Genomic DNA, 20,917 nt, shown 5'->3' on the forward strand with positions numbered 1-20,917 from the left:
GGTGGCGGATGTTTTTAACATGCCTCGACCTGTGCACTGAAAGCACACGAAGAAGAAAGGGCCCCACTGAGGAAAATGGCGGACGTTGAGATGGACATCACGTCTACAAGAATGAATAATGGCAAAGAACACGTGTAAGTCCACCGACGCTGCACTACATCTGCGCGGTGTGTTTGCTTCAGATATCTCTGCACCGCGATTCATGTCGTAAACCGACAACGACCGGTAGTTCTGGCGGCTCGCTTCAGTTATTAATCTCCGACGACTCACTGACGTTCCGCAGCTAACATGCTAATGCTACTTAGCATCACGTTTATCCGAGAGCAGTCGAGATACAACTCACTGGAGCTTTTACGTTGTTTGTTTCTAAAATACACACGAGCCCACATGAGTGTTGAACACGCATCCGATTGTTAATACTAGAAACTGAGGTGTTCGTCTTTGTGCGCGCAGCATTCTCCGTCCATTCAGAAGTTTGTTTTTAAGTAACTCAAATATGTTCTCCAGCTATTATTCCACATTTTATTGAACCTCGAAGGCAACATGTTCTCTTTAAACACCATCAGTAGATGCTGTTTGTCCAAGAGGTTTGGTTGCCATTGGTTACGGAACTAAATGCACGACAGAATCCATGTTGTTTTATAACGTTAATATATGAGTGAAGAAATATGTCCACTAAACATCATCATCATGACCCATGTGTTTTATCTGTAAAATATCTAATGGACAATTGTCTTTACTAAAGTTTCATTCCCATGTGCTGTTGTAGATAAATGGATAAACTTTATGAATCCCTCTGGAGATTTCCTTCTCCCGGAGATTTCCTAGATCTCGCCTTCTCCCGGAGAGGGATCGCCTTCTCCCGGAGAGGGATCGCCTTCTCCCAGAGAGAGATCTCCTTCTCCCGGAGAGAGATCTCCTTCTCCCGGAGAGAGATCTCCTTCTCCCGGAGAGGGATCGCCTTCTCCCGGAGAGAGATCTCCTTCTCCCGGAGAGAGATCTCCTTCTCCCGGAGAGAGATCTCCTTCTCCCGGAGAGAGATCTCCTTCTCCCGGAGAGAGATCTCCTTCTCCCGGAGAGAGATCTCCTTCTCCCGGAGAGGGATCGCCTTCTCCCGGAGAGAGATCTCCTTCTCCCGGAGAGAGATCTCCTTCTCCCGGAGAGGGATCGCCTTCTCCCGGAGAGGGATCGCCTTCTCCCGGAGAGGGATCGCCTTCTCCCAGAGAGGGATCGCCTTCTCCCAGAGAGGGATCTCCTTCTCCCAGAGAGGGATGGCCTTCTCCCGGAGAGAGATCTCCTTCTCCCGGAGAGGGATAGCCTTCTCCTGGAGAGAGATCTCCTTCTCCCGGAGAGAGATCTCCTTCTCCCGGAGAGAGATCTCCTTCTCCCGGAGAGGGATCGCCTTCTCCCAGAGAGAGATCTCCTTCTCCCGGAGAGGGATCGCCTTCTCCCAGAGAGAGATCTCCTTCTCCCGGAGAGGGATCGCCTTCTCCCAGAGAGAGATCTCCTTCTCCCGGAGAGGGATCGCCTTCTCCCGGAGAGAGATCTCCTTCTCCCGGAGAGAGATCTCCTTCTCCCGGAGAGGGATCTCCTTCTCCCGGAGAGGGATCGCCTTCTCCCGGAGAGAGATCTCCTTCTCCCGGAGAGAGATCTCCTTCTCCCGGAGAGAGATCTCCTTCTCCCGGAGAGAGATCTCCTTCTCCCGGAGAGGGATCGCCTTCTCCCGGAGAGGGATCGCCTTCTCCCGGAGAGGGATCGCCTTCTCCCGGAGAGGGATCGCCTTCTCCCAGAGAGGGATCGCCTTCTCCCAGAGAGAGATCTCCTTCTCCCAGAGAGAGATCTCCTTCTCCCGGAGAGAGATCTCCTTCTCCCGGAGAGAGATCTCCTTCTCCCGGAGAGGGATTGCCTTCTCCCAGAGAGGGATTGCCTTCTCCCAGAGAGGGATGGCCTTCTCCCAGAGAGAGATCTCCTTCTCCCAGAGAGAGATCTCCTTCTCCCAGAGAGAGATCTCCTTCTCCCAGAGAGGGATGGCCTTCTCCCAGAGAGAGATCTCCTTCTCCCAGAGAGAGATCTCCTTCTCCCGGAGAGAGATCTCCTTCTCCCGGAGAGGGTGTGAGAGATCTCCTTCTCCCGGAGAGGGATCGCCTTCTCCCGGAGATCGCCTTGTGTAGCTTCAACTCAGCAAATGACTAGATCGTGTCAAGGTGCTTGTTGGCAAACATAAAGTTTTTAATTGTGTTTTATGATATTCTCAACAGACTACTCTGGTCTATTAGTCAGACTATTTAGACTATTATAGACTGTATTGTTACATGATTATTACTCATGCCATGCACTACTTTTTTATTATTTGTCAGCATCTCATGTACCAGACCATGTTTCCAAGTTTGCCAGATGCTTCTGTGTGGATGTTTAGCTGGACTTCTTGACCTTCTTTATTTCCTCTAACAGGAAGCAAGATTTGGAAAGCCAGGACAGGAGTGGGAATGAAGATAGCGGAGACATATCGGAGGAGGAAGAGGAGGAGGATGAAGAGGTAGGGGTGGACAACAGCAAGACCTAAATACCATCAGTGGTATGATGTCTTGATTCTCATCTCAAAATCGAAACTTCTCCTAATTGTTTGCTACTCAAAAGTAATTATTTGATTAGCTGACCTTATTTAAGAATACCTTCTTCTTTTCGTATAACATGAGCATTGGCACCATTTTGTATCTGGTATTAATTTCCTGTTAAATTTATAATTGGATTTCTCACGATAAAAGATTCTAAGTTTCTTTAGATAAAAACAATATTTTTTGCCTGGAAATGTTGACCTTGAAAGAGTTTTTCTGAACAGGAGGAAGCAGGAACTAATGTAAAACCAGAGGCAGTGACCAAAAGTCACAGTAGTGGCGGAAAACACAAGAGAAAAAAACACAAGCACCGAAATAAGCACAAAAAACACAAGCATGCTTCTGATGAAGATAAGGAGCGCAAGCGAAAGCATCGCCACAAACACAGAAAACACAAACGCAAAGAAGGTTCGTCGCCATCTGGTGTCACCGGCCACAGGAAAGTGGATTCCTCTCCCTCGTCAGGGAACCCCAGCCTGGACGACAGGGCCCTGCTGGAGGACTTGGAGAAGCAGAGAGCCATGATTAAAGCAGAGCTGGACAGCCAGCTGATGGAGGGGAAGGTTCAGTCCGGAATGGGTTTAATTCTTCAGGGTTACAACTCCGGCTCGGAAGAGGACGGCGAGGCCAGGGTGCGGAACGGTGAACAGCGCCAGAGGAGCGGGTTCGCTAAAACCTCTCCACGAGCAGGAAGGACTGGTAAAAGTAGACGGGACTCCACGGATGCCAGCAAACTCGGCTCCAAGCGCCGCAGTCGAAGCAGGTCCGCGGAGAAACCCACGAAGGAGCCGAAGCCAGACAAAGTGACCAAAAGCTCCAAAGAGTCCGGAGTTAAAGACAAGCCTCGGGGGAGGAGCCGGTCAAGAGACAGAAAACAACCTGAGAGCACCGATCGGGCCAAAGACAGGACGAAGAAGTCTGCCTCCCCGCCCAACTGGAGAGCCGAGCAGAAGCACAGTCGTGCCGATAAACGTTCTCCTCCACCGCGGGACGAAAGACCAGCTCAAGAACGCCGGCGGTCCCGATCGCGCGAGCGACCCGGGCGTCCAGAAGCCGACCGGGACCGTCGACCAGCGAAGTCTCCTTCTAAAGACGCGTCCTCAGGGAAGGAGAACCGCTCGCCACACCGACGAGGGCCCCCCAGTCCAGCACGGAGACCCAGCCCTTCCCCCCGCCACAGAGAGGCTCAGCAGCCGTCGGCCAGTGCCGCAGAAAGAACTTCCAAACAGAGCCACTCTCCACCCCGGGCCAGAGCCTCCCCGAGGAGGGCTCGCAGTCGCTCGGCAGAGGCCAGGAGGAGGGACGTCGACAGACCGGAGTCGCCACAGAGGTCAGTGAAAGACACTATGGACAAAATCATTAAACTGCACCAGTGACATCACCAAACTCAAATAAATTAAACCTGACGTCTAAAATTTTAGGGATTTATGGGGCTTTTTTATAAGAAATCAATTTTAGTTTTCACACAACAAGCTCTTGATACCATTTCCTTGACTTGAACAGGTGGTCATGTGACCTATGAGGTCAAAGATGTTCGTCTTAAAAAAAAAAAAGACCTTGAACTTCATCTCTTGGTTGTGCAGGAAGAGACCACGACCCGACCTGGGACGATCCAGAGAGACCAGCCCCAGGCCTTCACTGCGGCGTCGAGTCAGCCGCTCACCATTAAGGCGCAGGTCGCCGTCCCTACACCGGCGCTCGCGCTCCTCTCCACGCAGACGCAGTCGCTCGCCGCTGAGACGCAGGTGAACCGATGATTTATCGCTTTTGGACTTTGGATCCACGACATGTTACGACGCTGCTGATAGAACAGGAAAAACTCTTCACAAAGACTTTGATTCCTCTGACGCTTGAGAAAATGCTCGTTGACTTTGATATAACCTGGTTCTTGAGTTATAGTTATAGTTAGTTGTATAACAACAAGGCTATAAGATCAAAGAACATTTTTAAGAAAACGTTGTTGATGTTGAGTATTAGATGAACGTGAGCTTTAGCAACACGTGTTTATTTGAACTTGAAGTCATCACTGGTTTGATAACCGTTTGACCTCACAACAGATGTCTGTAGAAATGGGGTTGACTGTCATTAATCCGATACCACTAGTTATTTTCAATATTTCAATAACAACGTTTAAAAAAAGTACTTTACTTTTAAGTACAAGACTTTACTAAAAAAAGAAAAACATCCATCAATCATTTTGCACTTAAAGAGTGGTGAGGGTAACGGTTGTCCTAATGGAATAATCAAAACTCTTGTACATTCAGTTCATCAGCCCTCAGTTATAATAACTGACGCATTTATTTTTATAAATCACAAACATTGTATTATATTGCAAGTTTGATTTCAAATAATGAGCTCAGCAACCCTCGGGAAGCGTCTCATAGTGTAAACTTGCGTAACTGTATCGTCACATAGCGTTTAGCAGCATTAAAAGTTCTCTTTCTTGCTCAAATAATTCAACGTGTGTTATCACGACCTACAATAAACTCACAAGTCTTTCTTTCATGTGTTCCAAGTGTTTCTTACTTCAGAGACACGATTGCAGGTTTTACAGTTTAATCATTTCTCAACATTCATTTGTATTTCAAAATGTGACTCGACTGGCAGGTTTATCAATAACAAGCCTTTGTTTTGACACCAGAGGTTCTTCCTCATGCTTCAGACGTGTTAACTGCTGCCTACGGTTGTGCCGAACACTCGTGCTTGCAGTAAACAAACAAGCTGGTATCATTGTTCTTCGGTACCAAAGTCGTGTGTCAAAGATGTAAAGACGTGAACAACTGTTTTGTCACAACATCTCCACTCAAACTCTCACACTTCAGTTGAAAGTTAACTTTGAAATCTTACACATCCTGATGGAGCTGCAGGTCTGGAGAGCGAGACCGATACGGTCGACTCCGACAGTACAGAAGGTCCAATTCACGAGACCGCGACAGGAGACGACGCCGCGGCAGAGACGAAGACAAGTTCAAGGGAAGTCTGTCCGAGGGCATGAAGGTGGACCAGGAGTCTTCGGAAGATGACGTGTAAGTCCACCTTGAGAAGCAGTTCTTAAGACCAGTTGAATCCAAGATTTTGGTGAAAGAGCTTAAATGACATTTTTCTTGCAGACTCGATGACTTTGATGGCGAAGAGGTGGATGAAGAAGCTCTGATCGAACAGAGGCGTCAACAGCGGTTGGCCATCGTACAGGTCTGAGCTCTGATGAGTCGAAGCCAAAGTCTGTCCTCATGGCAACATGGTCTTGGGTGTGTTGTAGAAATACAAGGGCAGCAACGAAGACTCCAACATGGTGTCCGAGCCCAGCAGTCCTCAGAGCAGCACCCGCAGCCGCTCGCCGTCCCCGGACGACATCCTGGAGCGAGTGGCTGCAGACGTGAAGGAGTACGAGCGCGAGAACCTGGACACCTTCGAGGACAACATCAAGGCCAAACAGAACCTGATCTCCCAAGAGAAAGACGGTAAAGACACTGAGCTCTAACCTAGAATCCCAACTGAATGAACCACTGTGATCACCTCACGTTAAATTCTACAGTAGCTCTGACCTTTGACCTCTGCTGACCACCAGACAAGTCTTTCTCCACCTCATCAGGAAGTGACATCATGTACACACAGTTGTAGAAATGGAGCTAATGATGTTAAAGTCCTTGAAACCAAGCTTTGTTAGCGAGCGCAGAAGTGTTGAACTTGTCGCTCGTTAAGAGTTTGTTTAGAAACTCGTTATCCTGTCGAAGCTTCACAGATGATTCTAACACGGATGAATCCCTGCACGTCTGTCCAGACACGCATGAACCTTCAACACCATCATTTATCACATGCTCTAGTACACGGTGTCATGAAGGGCAGTGACCGGAGTCGGTCTTCAGTGAGTTGGATGGATGATGTGGAGGAACTCTTTGCTCCGAGACACAAGGTTGACGTCGTGGATTCAGATCCTGGGTTGACGAGTGTGTTGTGAGGGTCTGAGGCTCATAATGTTGTCTCTCATGTGTTCATTCAGTTGCTGGCTTGTTTTCCAAAAGTGTCTCCTGCAGTCACCTGCAGCTTGTTTTCAGTCTCTGCACAGTATGTGACCCCAACACATGTTCCTCCCTGACCCCTGCAGTCTCACTCCCGCGCCTCCTTCTCTTTCAGGCTCCAACCCCAAGAAGCCGTCGGCCCCCGACATGTTCACAGAGTCGGACGACATGTTCGCCGCCGACTTTGACGTGAGTGTTGGAGCCTCATCGGCGTCCGGTGTAGAGAGTGACGGAGCTTCTGTGTGCAGAGCGCCAGGATGAGAGCAGCCGGGTACGGGAAGGACTTCAAGGAGAACCCCAACCTCAGGGACAACTGGACCGACGCTGAAGGCTACTACCGTGAGTCCTCCTGAGTCCACTCGCTGTCCTTGACTGTGACTGCAGTCACTCCTGAACTATGTTTAGGAAAACAAGCTCATGATTATTTTACTTTGTTTCTGAAAAGTGTGAAATAATGGATTGAAATATTATAAAACGATCGATAAATAATCAGTTTGTTGAACGACAACATATTTATACGAATCATTTACTATCCCGTCGTGTAACATTGTGAGGCTGACGTGCAGGAAGTCAGGACGTACGTCGCCTTAAACGTGTCGAAGAAGTCTTTTTATTACCGATACATGTGGACTTTGACGTGGAAAAGTGGGTCCACACGTCTTGTACGTACGACCCCTGAGAACATGAGGCCCCTGGACACTGAAGAACCTGTTCTTGTTGAAGAAAAGTTCAAACCCATCATATGACTGGTTCATGTCAAGAAGCTGTTAGAAGACTCTGATGTTGAGAAGGTTCAGATATGAAGATTATCTTGAAGGATCTAAATGTGTGAACATGTCACGATCATCTGATGTTCAAGAGTCTCTGCTCTGGGGTTCAGGGGTCAACATCGGGGAGACGCTGGAGAAGCGCTACGACGTGTACGGCTACACGGGCCAGGGCGTGTTCAGCAACGTGATCCGAGCCAGAGACACGGCCAGAGCCGGCCAGGAGGTGGCGGTGAAGATCATCCGGAACAACGAGCTCATGTGGGTGTCGCTGCACAGGCGGGTTTGAGGGGCGAGCCCCGGTTGACCCTTGTGTGTGTTGGTCTGCAGGCAGAAGACGGGCCTGAAGGAGCTGGAGTTCCTGAAGAAGCTGAACGACGCGGATCCTGACGACAAGTTCCACTGCCTGAGACTCTTCCGACACTTTTACCACAAGCAGCATCTGTGCCTGGTGTTCGAGCCGCTCAGGTACTCCCTCTACTCCCCTGCTCTCTCGGGTCACACTGACCCGGTCTCGCCCGCACAGCATGAACCTGCGGGAGGTGCTGAAGAAGTACGGCAAGGACGTGGGTCTGCACTTCAAGGCCGTGCGCTCCTACAGCCAGCAGCTGTTTCTGGCCCTCAAGCTGCTGAAGAGATGCAACATCCTGCACGCCGACATCAAGCCGGACAACATCCTGGTACGTCCTCGCGTCCGCGTCCTCCTCCTCCGTCTCCTCCTCCTCCTTCTCCTCCGTCTCCTCCTCCTCCTCCTTCTCCTCCGTCTCCTCCTCCTCCTCCGCAGAACCTCGTCTCAACGTCTCCGTCTCCTCAGGTCAACGAGTCCAAGACCATCCTGAAGCTCTGTGACTTCGGCTCGGCGTCGCACGTGGCCGACAACGACATCACTCCGTACCTGGTCAGCAGGTTCTACAGAGCTCCAGAGATCAGTGAGTGTCCTCCACACGAGTCCTGTCCTCCTCGTCCTCTTCCTCTTCTTAAACCACCTCCTCATCCCTCACTTCTGTCTCGCAGTCATAGGAAAGCCCTACGACTACGGCATCGACATGTGGTCCGTGGGCTGCACCCTCTACGAGCTCTACGCGGGGAAGATCCTGTTCCCTGGATCCTCCAACAACCACATGATCAAGCTGGCCATGGACCTGAAGGGCAAGATGCCCAACAAGGTGAGGAGACGACTCCAGACATGATGTTCTCGACTCACTCCTGTGAGTCAGTGACTCTCTAACGCTCTCACCGACTCTGAGACTCACTGACTCAGAGACTCGGACAATGTTCTCCTTCACACGTGCATCTGGTTCAAAAGAGCGATGGACGCCTCGAAGGTTGAAGAAGTTAAAGTCGTGATAAAAACGTTGATTTAAGAAACGGTTCAATGATTCTCTCGGTTCGTGACTCTTTCCCGTGAAGTAAAGACACCGACGAGTCCTCGAAACAGAAACTGATCCATTTGTCTCCAGATGATCCGTAAAGGTCTGTTCAAAGACCAGCACTTCGACCAGAACCTGAACTTCCTCTACATCGAGGTGGACAAAGTGACAGAACGGGTGAGTGTTGACCTTCAGGTTCCTCTAGATGTTTCAGATGTTTCAGGCTCCACTGACGCTCTCGCTCGCAGGAGAAGGTCACGGTCATGAGCACCATGAACCCCACCAAGGACATGCTCATCGACATGATCGGGGGTCAACGGCTGCCAGAGGACCAGAGGAAGAAGGTGATGCAGCTGAAGGACCTCCTGGACGGAACACTGATGCTGGACCCAGCCAAACGCATCACCATCAACCAGGCGCTGCAGCACCCCTTCATCCAGGAGAAGATCTGACCCTCGGACATGTCCACCTTCATCCAGGAGAAGATCTGACCCTCGGACATGTCCACCTTCATCCAGGAGAAGATCTGACCCTCGGACATGTCCACCTTCATCCAGGAGAAGATCTGACCCTCTGACATCTCCACCTTCAGAGTCACACCATGTTTTATTGTAAATAGGTCGTCCAGAGGTCAAGTTCTTAAAACCCATGAAGCTACTCATTTTGAGGCACCTTCTCACCATCAGATCACGATCTAGACTCTGGAGCAGGTCCAGCTGTGAAGCAAACATCAGAGACGTCTCTGCTGTAAATACTGTCGTCTGTATCCTTGACTTTGTTTTTCATTTCAGTGCTAAAATGACTCTCTTGTGATTTCAATAAAAAATAGTTGGAAAACACTTGTTTAAACGAGATGATGATGGTGGTGAAGATGAAGAGGAAGATGATGATGACTATGATGAAGAGGAAGAAGAGGAAGATGATGATGAAGATGATGGTGAAGAGGATGATGAAGGAGTCAGTAGATCATCAAACACAGATGTTTCTTGAAGGAGTCAGTAGATCATCAAACACAGATGTTTCTTGAAGGAGTCAGTAGATCATCAAACACAGATGTTTCTTGAAGGAGTCAGTAGATCATCAAACACAGATGTTTCTTGAAGGAGTCAGTAGATCATCAAACACAGATGTTTCTTGAAGGAGTCAGTAGATCATCAAACACAGATGTTTCTTGAAGGAGTCAGTAGATCATCAAACACAGATGTTTCTTGAAGGAGTCAGTAGATCATCAAACACAGATGTTTCTTGAAGGAGTCAGTAGATCATCAAACACATGTTTCTTGAAGGAGTCAGTAGATCATCAAACACAGATGTTTCTTAAAGGAGTCAGTAGATCATCAAACACAGATGTTTCTTGAAGGAGTCAGTAGATCATCAAACACAGATGTTTCTTGAAGGAGTCAGTAGATCATCAAACACAGATGTTTCTTAAAGGAGTCAGTAGATCATCAAACACACATGTTTCTTAAAGGAGTCAGTAGATCATCAAACACACATGTTTCTTGAAGGAGTCAGTAGATCATCAAACACACATGTTTCTTGAAGGAGTCAGTAGATCATCAAACACAGATGTTTCTTAAAGGAGTCAGTAGATCATCAAACACACATGTTTCTTGAAGGAGTCAGTAGATCATCAAACACACATGTTTCTTAAAGGAGTCAGTAGATCATCAAACACACATGTTTCTTGAAGGAGTCAGTAGATCATCAAACACACATGTTTCTTGAAGGAGTCAGTAGATCATCAAACACAGATGTTTCTTAAAGGAGTCAGTAGATCATCAAACACACATGTTTCTTGAAGGAGTCAGTAGATCATCAAACACACATGTTTCTTAAAGGAGTCAGTAGATCATCAAACACACATGTTTCTTAAAGGAGTCAGTAGATCATCAAACACAGATGTTTCTTGAAGGAGTCAGTAGATCATCAAACACACATGTTTCTTGAAGGAGTCAGTAGATCATCAAACACACATGTTTCTTGAAGGAGTCAGTAGATCATCAAACACAGATGTTTCTTAAAGGAGTCAGTAGATCATCAAACACAGATGTTTCTTGAAGGAGTCAGTAGATCATCAAACACAGATGTTTCTTGAAGGAGTCAGTAGATCATCAAACACAGATGTTTCTTAAAGGAGTCAGTAGATCATCAAACACACATGTTTCTTGAAGGAGTCAGTAGATCATCAAACACAGATGTTTCTTGAAGGAGTCAGTAGATCATCAAACACAGATGTTTCTTAAAGGAGTCAGTAGATCATCAAACACACATGTTTCTTAAAGGAGTCAGTAGATCATCAAACACAGATGTTTCTTGAAGGAGTCAGTAGATCATCAAACACACATGTTTCTTGAAGGAGTCAGTAGATCATCAAACACACATGTTTCTTAAAGGAGTCAGTAGATCATCAAACACACATGTTTCTTAAAGGAGTCAGTAGATCATCAAACACAGATGTTTCTTAAAGGAGTCAGTAGATCATCAAACACACATGTTTCTTGAAGGAGTCAGTAGATCATCAAACACAGATGTTTCTTAAAGGAGTCAGTAGATCATCAAACACACATGTTTCTTGAAGGAGTCAGTAGATCATCAAACACACATGTTTCTTGAAGGAGTCAGTAGATCATCAAACACAGATGTTTCTTGAAGGAGTCAGTAGATCATCAAACACAGATGTTTCTTGAAGGAGTCAGTAGATCATCAAACACACATGTTTCTTGAAGGAGTCAGTAGATCATCAAACACACATGTTTCTTGAAGGAGTCAGTAGATCATCAAACACACATGTTTCTTAAAGGAGTCAGTAGATCATCAAACACAGATGTTTCTTGAAGGAGTCAGTAGATCATCAAACACACATGTTTCTTGAAGGAGTCAGTAGATCATCAAACACACATGTTTCTTGAAGGAGTCAGTAGATCATCAAACACAGATGTTTCTTAAAGGAGTCAGTAGATCATCAAACACACATGTTTCTTGAAGGAGTCAGTAGATCATCAAACACAGATGTTTCTTGATGGAGTCAGTAGATCCATCAAGCGTAAAGAGAGAGAAGATCGTTCCAAAGCTTAGGAGCAACAGTCTGGAAGGATTTCTCTCCTCTGGTCCGGAAGTTCAGGAACCATCAGTAGATTCTGATCCACAGACCTCAGAGCCTGAGCTGGGGTGTAAGGCTGGATCAGATCACTGATGGAAGGTCTGACCATGAATAGATCTGAAAGTAAGAACCAGAATTTTAAAGTTGATTCTGAAAGAAACTGGAAGCCAGTGAAGAGTTTGAAGGAGAAATGTGAGTTCTTCTACTAGAGCGGCTCAGAGTTCTGAATCAACTGCAGACGAGACGATCCTTCTTGTTAAGACATGAAAACAAACTGTTACAATAGTCCAGACGAGAAGAAACAAACACATGGATTATAAGATCCAGATCATGTTCCGACAACATTTTCCTAAGTTTAGAGATTTTTCTCAGTTGAAGGAAACAGTTTCTGGTCAGTTTTCTTCAGTGTTGAACAAGAGACATGTCTTTATCAAATACAACACCCAGGTTTCTCAGGCTCAGTTTGACAGACTGACTTAAGTCACTCAAGTACTGACTCAACCCTGGAATCTTATCATCAACAATCACCAGAGTTTCAGTTTTGTCCACATTTAGCTGTAAAGTGTTTTCACTCATTGTTTGATTTCTAGCAAACAATTGACTAAGTTCAGCCTCTGGAGCTCAGTTGGATCAACAGAGCAGTAGAGCTGGATGTCATCAGCAAACATGTGATAAGAAACATCTGGAAATCTCTGAATGATTTTACCGAGGGGAATCAAGTACAGCAAAAACAATAAAGGACCCAGAACAGAACCTTGAGGGACTCCACACAACAGATCTGCCAATTCAGACCTCATTTGATTGACAGATACACTAAAACTGCGCCCAGAAAGGTAAGATGAGAACCATTCTAACACAGACCCAGACAGTCTTCATCCCTCAGTCTTCTCAGCAGGATCTGGTGATCAACTGTGTCAAAGGCTGAGGACAGATCCAACAGAACCAGAACATCATGATGTCACTGGACACTTTCATTAAGACTGTCTCAGTAGATGTTTGCTGAAGCCAGACTGAAACTTCTCATGGATGTCGCTCTGATCCAGGAACAGCTGCTCAGACACAACCTTCTCCAAGATATTGGACAAGAATGAAGATCAGAAATAGACCTGAAATTACTGAGGTCAGTCGGGTCTAAGCCTGGTTTTTTGAGCAGAGGCTCCACAATGGCATGTTTAAATGAAGTAAAAACCCCTGTGGAAAGGGAGAGGTTCACCATATTGGTAACTCAGGGGTCAATTACATCAAATACTTTGATAAAAAGCCTACAAGGAAGGACGTCATCTGAGCAAGAGGAGGGTTTCATCTTGTTCACTAGTGATGAAATATCACCCAGAGATACAGCAGTGAAGGAAGACCAAGAGGAGGAGAGGGGCTCAGAGACAGCAGTGAAGGAGGACCAAGAGGAGGAGAGGGGCTCAGAGACAGCAGTGAAGGAGGACCAAGAGGAGGAGAGGGGCTCAGAGACAGTAGTGGTTCCAAACAAAGGGGGAGAGATTTTCTCTTTGATCAATTTAATTTTGTCAATGAATAACCTCAACAATCATTGCTGTCAGCTGTAGTTTAGTTGTTGATAAAAATGTTATCAATAACTAGTGACTTTATTTCGAGTCAATCACATTAGTTGACAGTGAACTAGTTTAGCTCAACTGCTGATGCATTAGTTAAGTTAATAGTTTAGTTGTCATAATACTTCACACAAGTCAGGTGACCAGTTTATTTGGTTGTGATTGGTCAGTTTGACACGTTCGTTCTCAGCTAACATGCTAACACTCTAACACGCTATCATGCTAACACGCTAACATGTTTCTGCTGACAATAGAAACTAAACGTTCACTTCCGGGCTGAGGGTGTCACGGGTCAGAACCGCACTCACCATGAGCGATGACGTCATGACTCGTGTTACCTCAGCATCTGAAGAGAAACTTTAGTAAAAACTTTCAAATGTCAACCACAAGATGGCGCCATCGTCCTTGTTATGAAAGACTTTTATATTTAAGACGAGTTTTTATAAAATACACGCTTTAATAAAATATAATAATACAAATAATAACATCAATGTTGTGACGTCACGGATCTGAATACAATTGATCAATTTATCATAAAATATGATTTGATTTAAAGTTTAAACGAACAAACGTCACGTGATATAAATGATCATCACGAAATTAAATTATTTGAAGTTAAATTGACGTTAATTCACTAAAATAGTTTAAAGGGAAAATAAAAAATAAACATTTAAACTTATATTTCTAAATCTAAACTAATAATTTCATAAATCATCCTGTTCGTCTGAAGGTTCTCGAGACGTTCCTGCAGTCAGACGATCGACTGGATCATCTGAGGTCGAAGGTTCGAGTTCTTGATGTTTATCGATTATTTCTCTCAGTTCACAAGAAAATCAATAAAAACTACCAACTACCGTAAACTGCTGCAGTGTCACGTCAGACCGCCAGAGGGAGCTCTTGGTCTCCTGATTTAACTTTAAACACAATAAATGATTCAAATAAACTTCTAGTTTCACTGAATTTATTATATTTCTGTTTTGAAAGAAACTGTTGAATATTCAAAACTCTTTGAATCAATGCGAATAAAATAAACTGATTTATTTAAATCTAAATATTACATTTAAATTTAATTTAAATATATTTTATTTCTTGGATAAAAATTACTACGAAAAAAACAACTTCATACATTCATGAAAATGTAGGAATATTTGCGTTAATAAGATAAAACATATTTATTTGTTCAGGCAAAAAGAAAAGATAAAATATTTTTAACTGTATGAGATAAATTGATTCTTCTGGAAACATATGAATATATGTTTATATATACATATACATATATATTTATATATATATATGTTTATATATACTGTATATAAGGTAAGGTAAGGTAAAACTTTATATATATATAGATATGTTTATATATACATATCTATATATATATATATATATATATATATATATATATATATATATATATATTTAATGGAATTAAAAGTGATAAATTAAGTATTGAATATAAATTAATAAATATAAATTAATAAATATATATGAATAATCATGAAGTTATACATATAATCATTATCATAAAATAATAAATATAATAATAATCATGAAGATCAATATAAAGTAACAAACATAACATTGATTATCATAAAATAATAAATATATTAATAATCATGAAAATCAATATAAAGTATATAAAAAAACACGCCTTGAGATAAAATGTTTTTTATTCAAACATACAAACAGTTCATTATAAACGTCGAGCTCTGTTTCCTCGAAGGTTCTTCTTCTCCAGTATTTACACGACCTCTGACCTCTGGCAGTGATGTCGTGACACTTTAAGGCACATGTTCACGAGACGCTGACAGAATCATGATCGCGTTCATGTCGTCGTCGGTACGAAATATTTACAGCCCGACGAAGCGTTGCCGTGGAAACAGATGTCGACTCTCAGAGAAGTTTTGACGCCGATGAGGTTACTGCGCCACAAATAATGGATCTTGCAATGCATTGTGGGTCGACGTGGAGTTCATTTTGCGTCACTGGTTCGTAAACACGCCTCCGGATGTGGAGAGAGAGGTTTGGACGAGTCATGAGTCGCATCTTGATGACATCACGAGGGTCGACGTCGTCGAAGTGACTTGAAACCTTTGATTTGTACTCGCGACAGGTTTTCATTCAAGTTGATCTCAGAGCGACCCTGGACACGACCTTGACACGACCCTGGACACGACCCTGCACACGACCCTGGACACGAATCTGCACACGACCCTGGACACGAATCTGCACACGACCCTGGACACGACCCTGCACACGACCCTGGACACGAATCTGCACACGACCCTGCACACGACCCTGCACACGACCCTGCACACGACCCTGGACACGACCCTGGACACGACCCTGGACACGACTCTGTTATATTTAGACGACACTCGCTGCTGAGATCAAAGGACAACGACGGAAGTTCTTTCGTTTGTTATAGAGTTTGGATGAAGACGCTTCATCATCATCTTCTCAGGAAGTCAACAATCTGTTTCCTGTTCCTCAAACCGTCCCCGAGAGTCATGAAGGAACCTGCCGTCCACGGTGGGCCACAACGCGTGAGGTGGTTCAGAACAAACATCTTCAGTTTCAGGAGCAACAGAAGGTTCACCTGATGACGACACCAGGGTCTGGATGGACTGAAGGTTCTGGGATCAGAGCTTGACTTGGACACAAGACAGAGTCTCCTGGAGACACAACGACACTGAGAATACTGAGCGGCTCCTCCAACACGGAGAAGGTCTTTAGATCCTTCACTGATAAACTATCAACAGACTGTGATTTACAATATAAAGTTTGAATCTTCACTCGCACCAGAGTCTGGAGGAGGTCGAGGAGCAGCTACTGCATGATGGACAGGAACCTGCTCTCCTGGGCCAGAGAGCTGAGGAGGGAGCTCATGTCGCCGATGGCCATGTTGTTCAGACCTGGGGTCACACCGGGGTAGGGCGCTCGAGGGGTGGTGAGACGTGAGGAGGTCCTGGAGAGACCCTGGAAGATAGAGGGGCTTAAGACCCCCGAGACCAGGCTGCCCTGATCGCAGTGGTCGTCCATGATGAAGTCCAAGCCTGTCCCTGGTCCGCCTGCATCCACTGTGCTGGTCACCTGGTCTGACGACGGCGAGAGAAGAGAAACCGTTTCCCCGCTCGCGTTCTGACCGACGACAATCGAGTCCAGCAGGTAGTGGTCCTCCAGAATGGGTATGGAGGAGGGTTTGGGATCTATAGGACCAAAAGAAAGTGGATCGGCAAAACCGTGATCTGAGAATCCTTGATCAAGAACCTCCAGTTTGAGCCCAGACACCTGCTGAGCAAGTGGACACTGGTTCCGGTTTCTCTGCTGGATCAGGGGAACCTGCGTCGTGTTCGTGGCCTCAGAGGGGAGAAGATTCCTGACAGGGTTCCTGGGACCAGGTGGACGGGGGGCGTGGACCCGCTGGTTGTAAGGGAGGTGGGGGAGACGGTTCTGGTCCAAAGCAGCTTGGTTCATGTTGTCTCCATGATATGAGATCTGAGGCCTGAAGGGGGTCATACCGTGTGCAGCTCCTGAGGCTCCTGTGGCCTCCATACAGGACTTCTGAAGGGTCTCCAGCTTCACTTGGGCTTTGACAACGTAAGACGGGTTTGCGCAGCTGCTCTGGAACTCTGGTGGTCGGTGCTGCTGGACCACCATGTTCCCGAATCTGCCAAAGGGCTCAGAGGAGTTTTCTTGGGTTGACCCGGTCCACCTGAAGGTCTGGTGGTTTGCTTCTCTCCGTGAAGACCGGTCTGCACTCCCGGAGGTCACTTCATTCCACTGGACAGGGAGAAGACTCGGGCTCGTCCTCAAGGCCATTTGTTGGAAGTGCTGATCTGTCAGACAGTGAGCGTCTGAGGGTCCATGGAGTGGTTCCCTTTGGTAAGCTTGACCCTCACCGAGCAGGCCGGACCCCCGGTCTGCCTTGACCTGTGAGCGCAGATACTGCACCAGGTCGTCCGGGAGGATGTCCTCGTCCTCCAGGAGCAGACTCGCGTCAGCACTGTCCTCCATGGCCAGAGCTTCTAGAGCCACGTGTTCCGCTATGCTAGGGGTGAAGGACGAGTGAAGTCCTCGCTGAAGGTTCCCCTCAGAGCGAGTGTAGGTCTGAAGGTTGAAGTTCCTCGTTTCAGCCATAGAAGGTTGAAGCGGGTGAAGGTTGCTCAGGCTGTTGAAGCGCTGCACTGGAGGGAGGGAGTCACTGGACTGAGTCCTCACTGGATCACTGGCCCTTCTAGTCCCGTTCAGAGGCCCCTCGCCAGGGTACAGGACCCTCCTCCTGTAACCACTGTGTCCATAGACGTTGTTGTTGCTCACGTCTCCACAACGTTGCGGTCTGACCAGAGGGGGCAGCGGTTGGTGACCTGGACGTTCGTCCACAGAAGCTGCTCGTGTTCTGTCGCGGTCCATGTTGGGCAGGGGTGTCGGTGGTGGTCCTCCTGTGGCTGCGGCGTACTTGGCCTTCAGGTGATAGTGCTCTGCCGGGGTCAGACTCAGCATCCCTCTGGACCAGTCACCGGCCCCTGCCGCCCCCGGGACTCCACAGAGCCCACCTCCCGTCACTCCTGCGCCCCCTCCGTGCTGGCTGGCCTCGCTGGACCTGCGGGAGGCGTCAGTGGAGATGGGGTCGTACGAGTCCGTGGAGCTCAGGTTGTGGAGACGCCGGTGCTGGGATGCCGCTGTCACGCCCTCGCTCTGAGATGCCTGACTGGAGCGCCGGCTGGAGAAGCAGGGCGAGATCCCCGAGGAACGTCTGCTGAGATAGGCCGAGCTGGTGGCGCTGCCGCTGCTGTCCCTGCGGCCGTGCAGCAGGTTCAGAACCGTGAGCTCTGTGTGACCCGGTTCCAGGGGGGGCTGCGGAGGCGACGTCGCCCACTGCCTGCCCAGACAGGATCCTGGAGACGGAGACGAAAGACAGAAGAGAGAAGCATGAACATACCTTCATTTGGTGGAAGTTCTCAAACATTCAGATCTGCTGAGACCTCCACACGTGCTGGTGTAACTGAGGTCAGGTCTTGATGACCCTGACACTGTTGAACCAGGAGAACATATCTCACCCTTTCCCATGATGTTCGGCAGCGTGGAGCCTCTATGGGGCGGTGTGGGGGACAGGGAGCTCAGCCTGGGCAGCGCCGCGTTCACTTGCTTCAGACGTTCGTTCTTCATGTTCTCCATCCAGCGCCGGGGTCGACCCACACTCCGCCTGGACTGCAGGGTCAGCGTGGTCGCCGTGGAGACAGTGGAGTCCATGATGGGCGAGGACTCGCCCTCGCACTCCTCCTCCTCGCGCTCCTCCTCCTCGTGCTCCTCCTTCTCCTCGTCCTCCTCCAGACCCTCCCCCAGCGAGCGTCCGGCGCTCACAGCAAGCTGGATTCCACGGTAGGGATCGGTGCTGACGAGGGACTGGTCACTGCTGCATGAAGACTGACCGCCAGGGCTTGGCTGAGACGTCTGAGGGAGAGAAAGAAGGAGTGAGACACATGTCGAGGTCAAGAGGTCCTGGTCAACGTTCTCTAAGAATCTCTAGAAGGTCACTTGAGTCCAGATCTTTGAGACCATTGGACTGTATCTGGACCTTCACTCATGACTTGTTAAGGTTATTTTATCTTACGTTCGTTCAAACCAAATTCATCGCAGTCACTTCCTGTTTTCCTCTAAAGCATCATTTTGTTGTGACATCACGATTAAGACGATTCTAGTAATGACAACATTCAGCTGTGGACACGACACAAGCCAGAGGAGGTGAAATGAAGAGGTGAAGGTTAGGAGGAGGACACGGGTCTCACCTGATCACCCACTGTCAGAGACAAGAAGCCGAGGCAGCAGAAGAAGAAGGTTCAGGTGTTAGTTCAAGAGTCTAGAGATGTTGCTACAAACATGCAGAACCGTCTCCTCCGAGTCTCACCATAGGTTTCTCCGTCTTGATGGACTTGACCTGCAGACACTCGTCCTGCTTGGAGGTCGCGTGGTTGAAGTCCCTCTGGTCCGTGTACCCGCCCACCGTCCCCGGAGAGCGGCCCTGACCTCCCGGCTCCCGGGGTGGCGGCCGAGGATAGTCTCCACGCTGCTTCTTGGTGACGTGCGCCTCGGGCCCATGGACGGTCTTCACGTGTTTGCGTAGAGAACTCGGGTCCGTGTAGCGCTTGGTGCAGCCCGGGATCTTGCAGACGTAGGGTTTCTGGAAAGACCAGAAGAGCTTTAGAGTCGAAGCCCGAGAGGAACGGGAAGCACAGTACCTCGTTGGAGTGCGTGCGGTTCTGGTGCTTGGCCCGGTCCGAGGCGTTGGAGAAGGCCTTGTTGCAGCCTTCGTGCTCGCACACATACGGCTTCTCTCCGGTGTGCGAGCGCAGGTGAGTCTTCAGGTTCTCCAGGCGCGAGTAGGCCTTGGCGCAGCCTTCAAACTGCAGGAATATCAGGACCATGACTCAGAGTCTGGAGCCGGAGAAGGAGACGCTCGTACCGTGCACTTGTGCGGCTTCTCCCCGGTGTGGCGCCGCATGTGGACCACCAGCATGTACTGGGCCTTGAAGGGCTTCTGCTCGCGAGAACATTCCTCCCAGCGACACACAAACTCTTTCTTCTCGCCGTGGATGTGGTCGTTGTTGATGTGCTGCGAGAGAAACCAGGGGGTTGTTGAGGGGTCGCCATGACAACGAGACTAGGGAGGGGTCAGTTCACCGGACACCAAACCTCGCACAACAATTGTCGAAGTAAATCACAACATCAAAGGTTCAGTTTGTACTTTTCAAATGTCGAAAATTGAAATGTTTGAAAAGAGTTTAAGTTCATTTTGGAATAATTCATAATATATATATATATATATATAAATATGAAGTCCACTAAACTTGAGGTGCACAGATTTCACCTCAGGGATCGGATGTCTTCTTACAATGAGATGGTGGAAACTGCTAGACCTGATTACATCAAGTAAATGAGAAAAACCTCAAAGTGTTGTTTGACACGATTAATTCTCTCGTGTCTCCTGCTCCTCAAATCACGCCTGTCTTCTGTGAAGCTGACAGCAATGCATTGTTGAGGTTTTTACTGACAAAATTAAATTGATCAAAGAGAAAATCTCTCTTTTGTTTGGAACCCCTACTGTCTCTGAGCCCCTCTCCTCCTCTTGGTCCTCCTTCACTGCTGTCTCTGAGCCCCTCTCCTCCTCTTGGTCTTCCTTCACTGCTGTCTCTGAGCCCCTCTCCTCCTCTTGGTCTTCCTTCACTGCTGTCTCTGAGCCCCTCTCCTCCTCTTGGTCTTCCTTCACTGCTGTCTCTGAGCCCCTCTCCTCCTCTTGGTCTTCCTTCACTGCTGTATCTCTGGGTGATATTTCATCACTAGTGAACAAGATGAAACCCTCCTCTTGCTCAGATGACGTCCTTCCTTGTAGGCTTTTTATCAAAGTATTTGATGTAATTGGCCCCTGGGTTACCAATATGGTGAACCTCTCCCTTTCCACAGGAGTTTTTCCCAATGCA

General features: G+C 47.5%; 2 protein-coding genes across 5 annotated transcripts in view; one reads left to right on the plus strand and one right to left on the minus strand.

Moving 5' to 3' along the window:
- Nucleotides 1-57: 57 nt before the first annotated feature.
- Nucleotides 58-9,610, plus strand: prpf4bb (pre-mRNA processing factor 4Bb). Of its 3 annotated transcripts, none has more exons than XM_087788398.1 (16): nucleotides 58-134; nucleotides 2,452-2,536; nucleotides 2,840-3,945; nucleotides 4,199-4,360; nucleotides 5,477-5,641; nucleotides 5,726-5,807; nucleotides 5,875-6,076; nucleotides 6,750-6,823; nucleotides 6,883-6,973; nucleotides 7,515-7,662; nucleotides 7,732-7,869; nucleotides 7,928-8,081; nucleotides 8,216-8,330; nucleotides 8,416-8,567; nucleotides 8,862-8,948; nucleotides 9,020-9,610. In XM_087788398.1, the coding sequence occupies exons 1-16, from the start codon at nucleotides 76-78 to the stop codon at nucleotides 9,221-9,223; spliced, it is 3,024 nt and encodes a 1,007-aa protein (XP_087644524.1). In that variant the 5' UTR covers nucleotides 58-75; the 3' UTR covers nucleotides 9,224-9,610. The 3 variants fall into 3 exon arrangements, with proteins under 3 accessions (XP_087644524.1, XP_087644525.1, XP_087644523.1); XM_087788399.1 differs by having other exon boundaries at nucleotides 5,483-5,641; XM_087788397.1 differs by having other exon boundaries at nucleotides 4,199-4,359; nucleotides 5,470-5,641.
- A 5,966-nt stretch (nucleotides 9,611-15,576) lies between these two features.
- The window catches only part of gli3 (GLI family zinc finger 3), a 159,918-nt gene continuing 154,577 nt past the window's right edge, over nucleotides 15,577-20,917 (minus strand). For both annotated transcript variants that reach the window (XM_087788425.1, XM_087788424.1), the window contains exons 11-15: nucleotides 19,903-20,052; nucleotides 19,679-19,843; nucleotides 19,348-19,620; nucleotides 18,500-18,893; nucleotides 15,577-18,337 (exon numbers count right to left, since the gene is read on the minus strand). In XM_087788425.1, the coding sequence (XP_087644551.1) occupies nucleotides 16,269-18,337; nucleotides 18,500-18,893; nucleotides 19,348-19,620; nucleotides 19,679-19,843; nucleotides 19,903-20,052 (3,051 nt within the window). In that variant the 3' untranslated portion in view covers nucleotides 15,577-16,268. The remainder of the gene's footprint in view (nucleotides 18,338-18,499; nucleotides 18,894-19,347; nucleotides 19,621-19,678; nucleotides 19,844-19,902; nucleotides 20,053-20,917) is intronic.

This window comes from Callionymus lyra, chromosome 4, assembly GCF_982586985.1.
Source record: "Callionymus lyra chromosome 4, fCalLyr1.hap1.1, whole genome shotgun sequence".
Lineage (NCBI taxonomy): Eukaryota > Metazoa > Chordata > Actinopteri > Syngnathiformes > Callionymidae > Callionymus > Callionymus lyra.

Excerpts from the sequence above, each read along its gene's own strand:
- prpf4bb (XM_087788397.1), top strand. The coding sequence starts at position 76 with ATGGCGGACGTTGAGATGGACATCACGTCTACAAGAATGAATAATGGC. Across the intron at positions 6,077-6,749 it reads GATCTCCCAAGAGAAAGACG|GCTCCAACCCCAAGAAGCCG; the intron begins GTAAAGACACTG and ends CTTCTCTTTCAG. Across the intron at positions 8,568-8,861 it reads AGGGCAAGATGCCCAACAAG|ATGATCCGTAAAGGTCTGTT; the intron begins GTGAGGAGACGA and ends ATTTGTCTCCAG.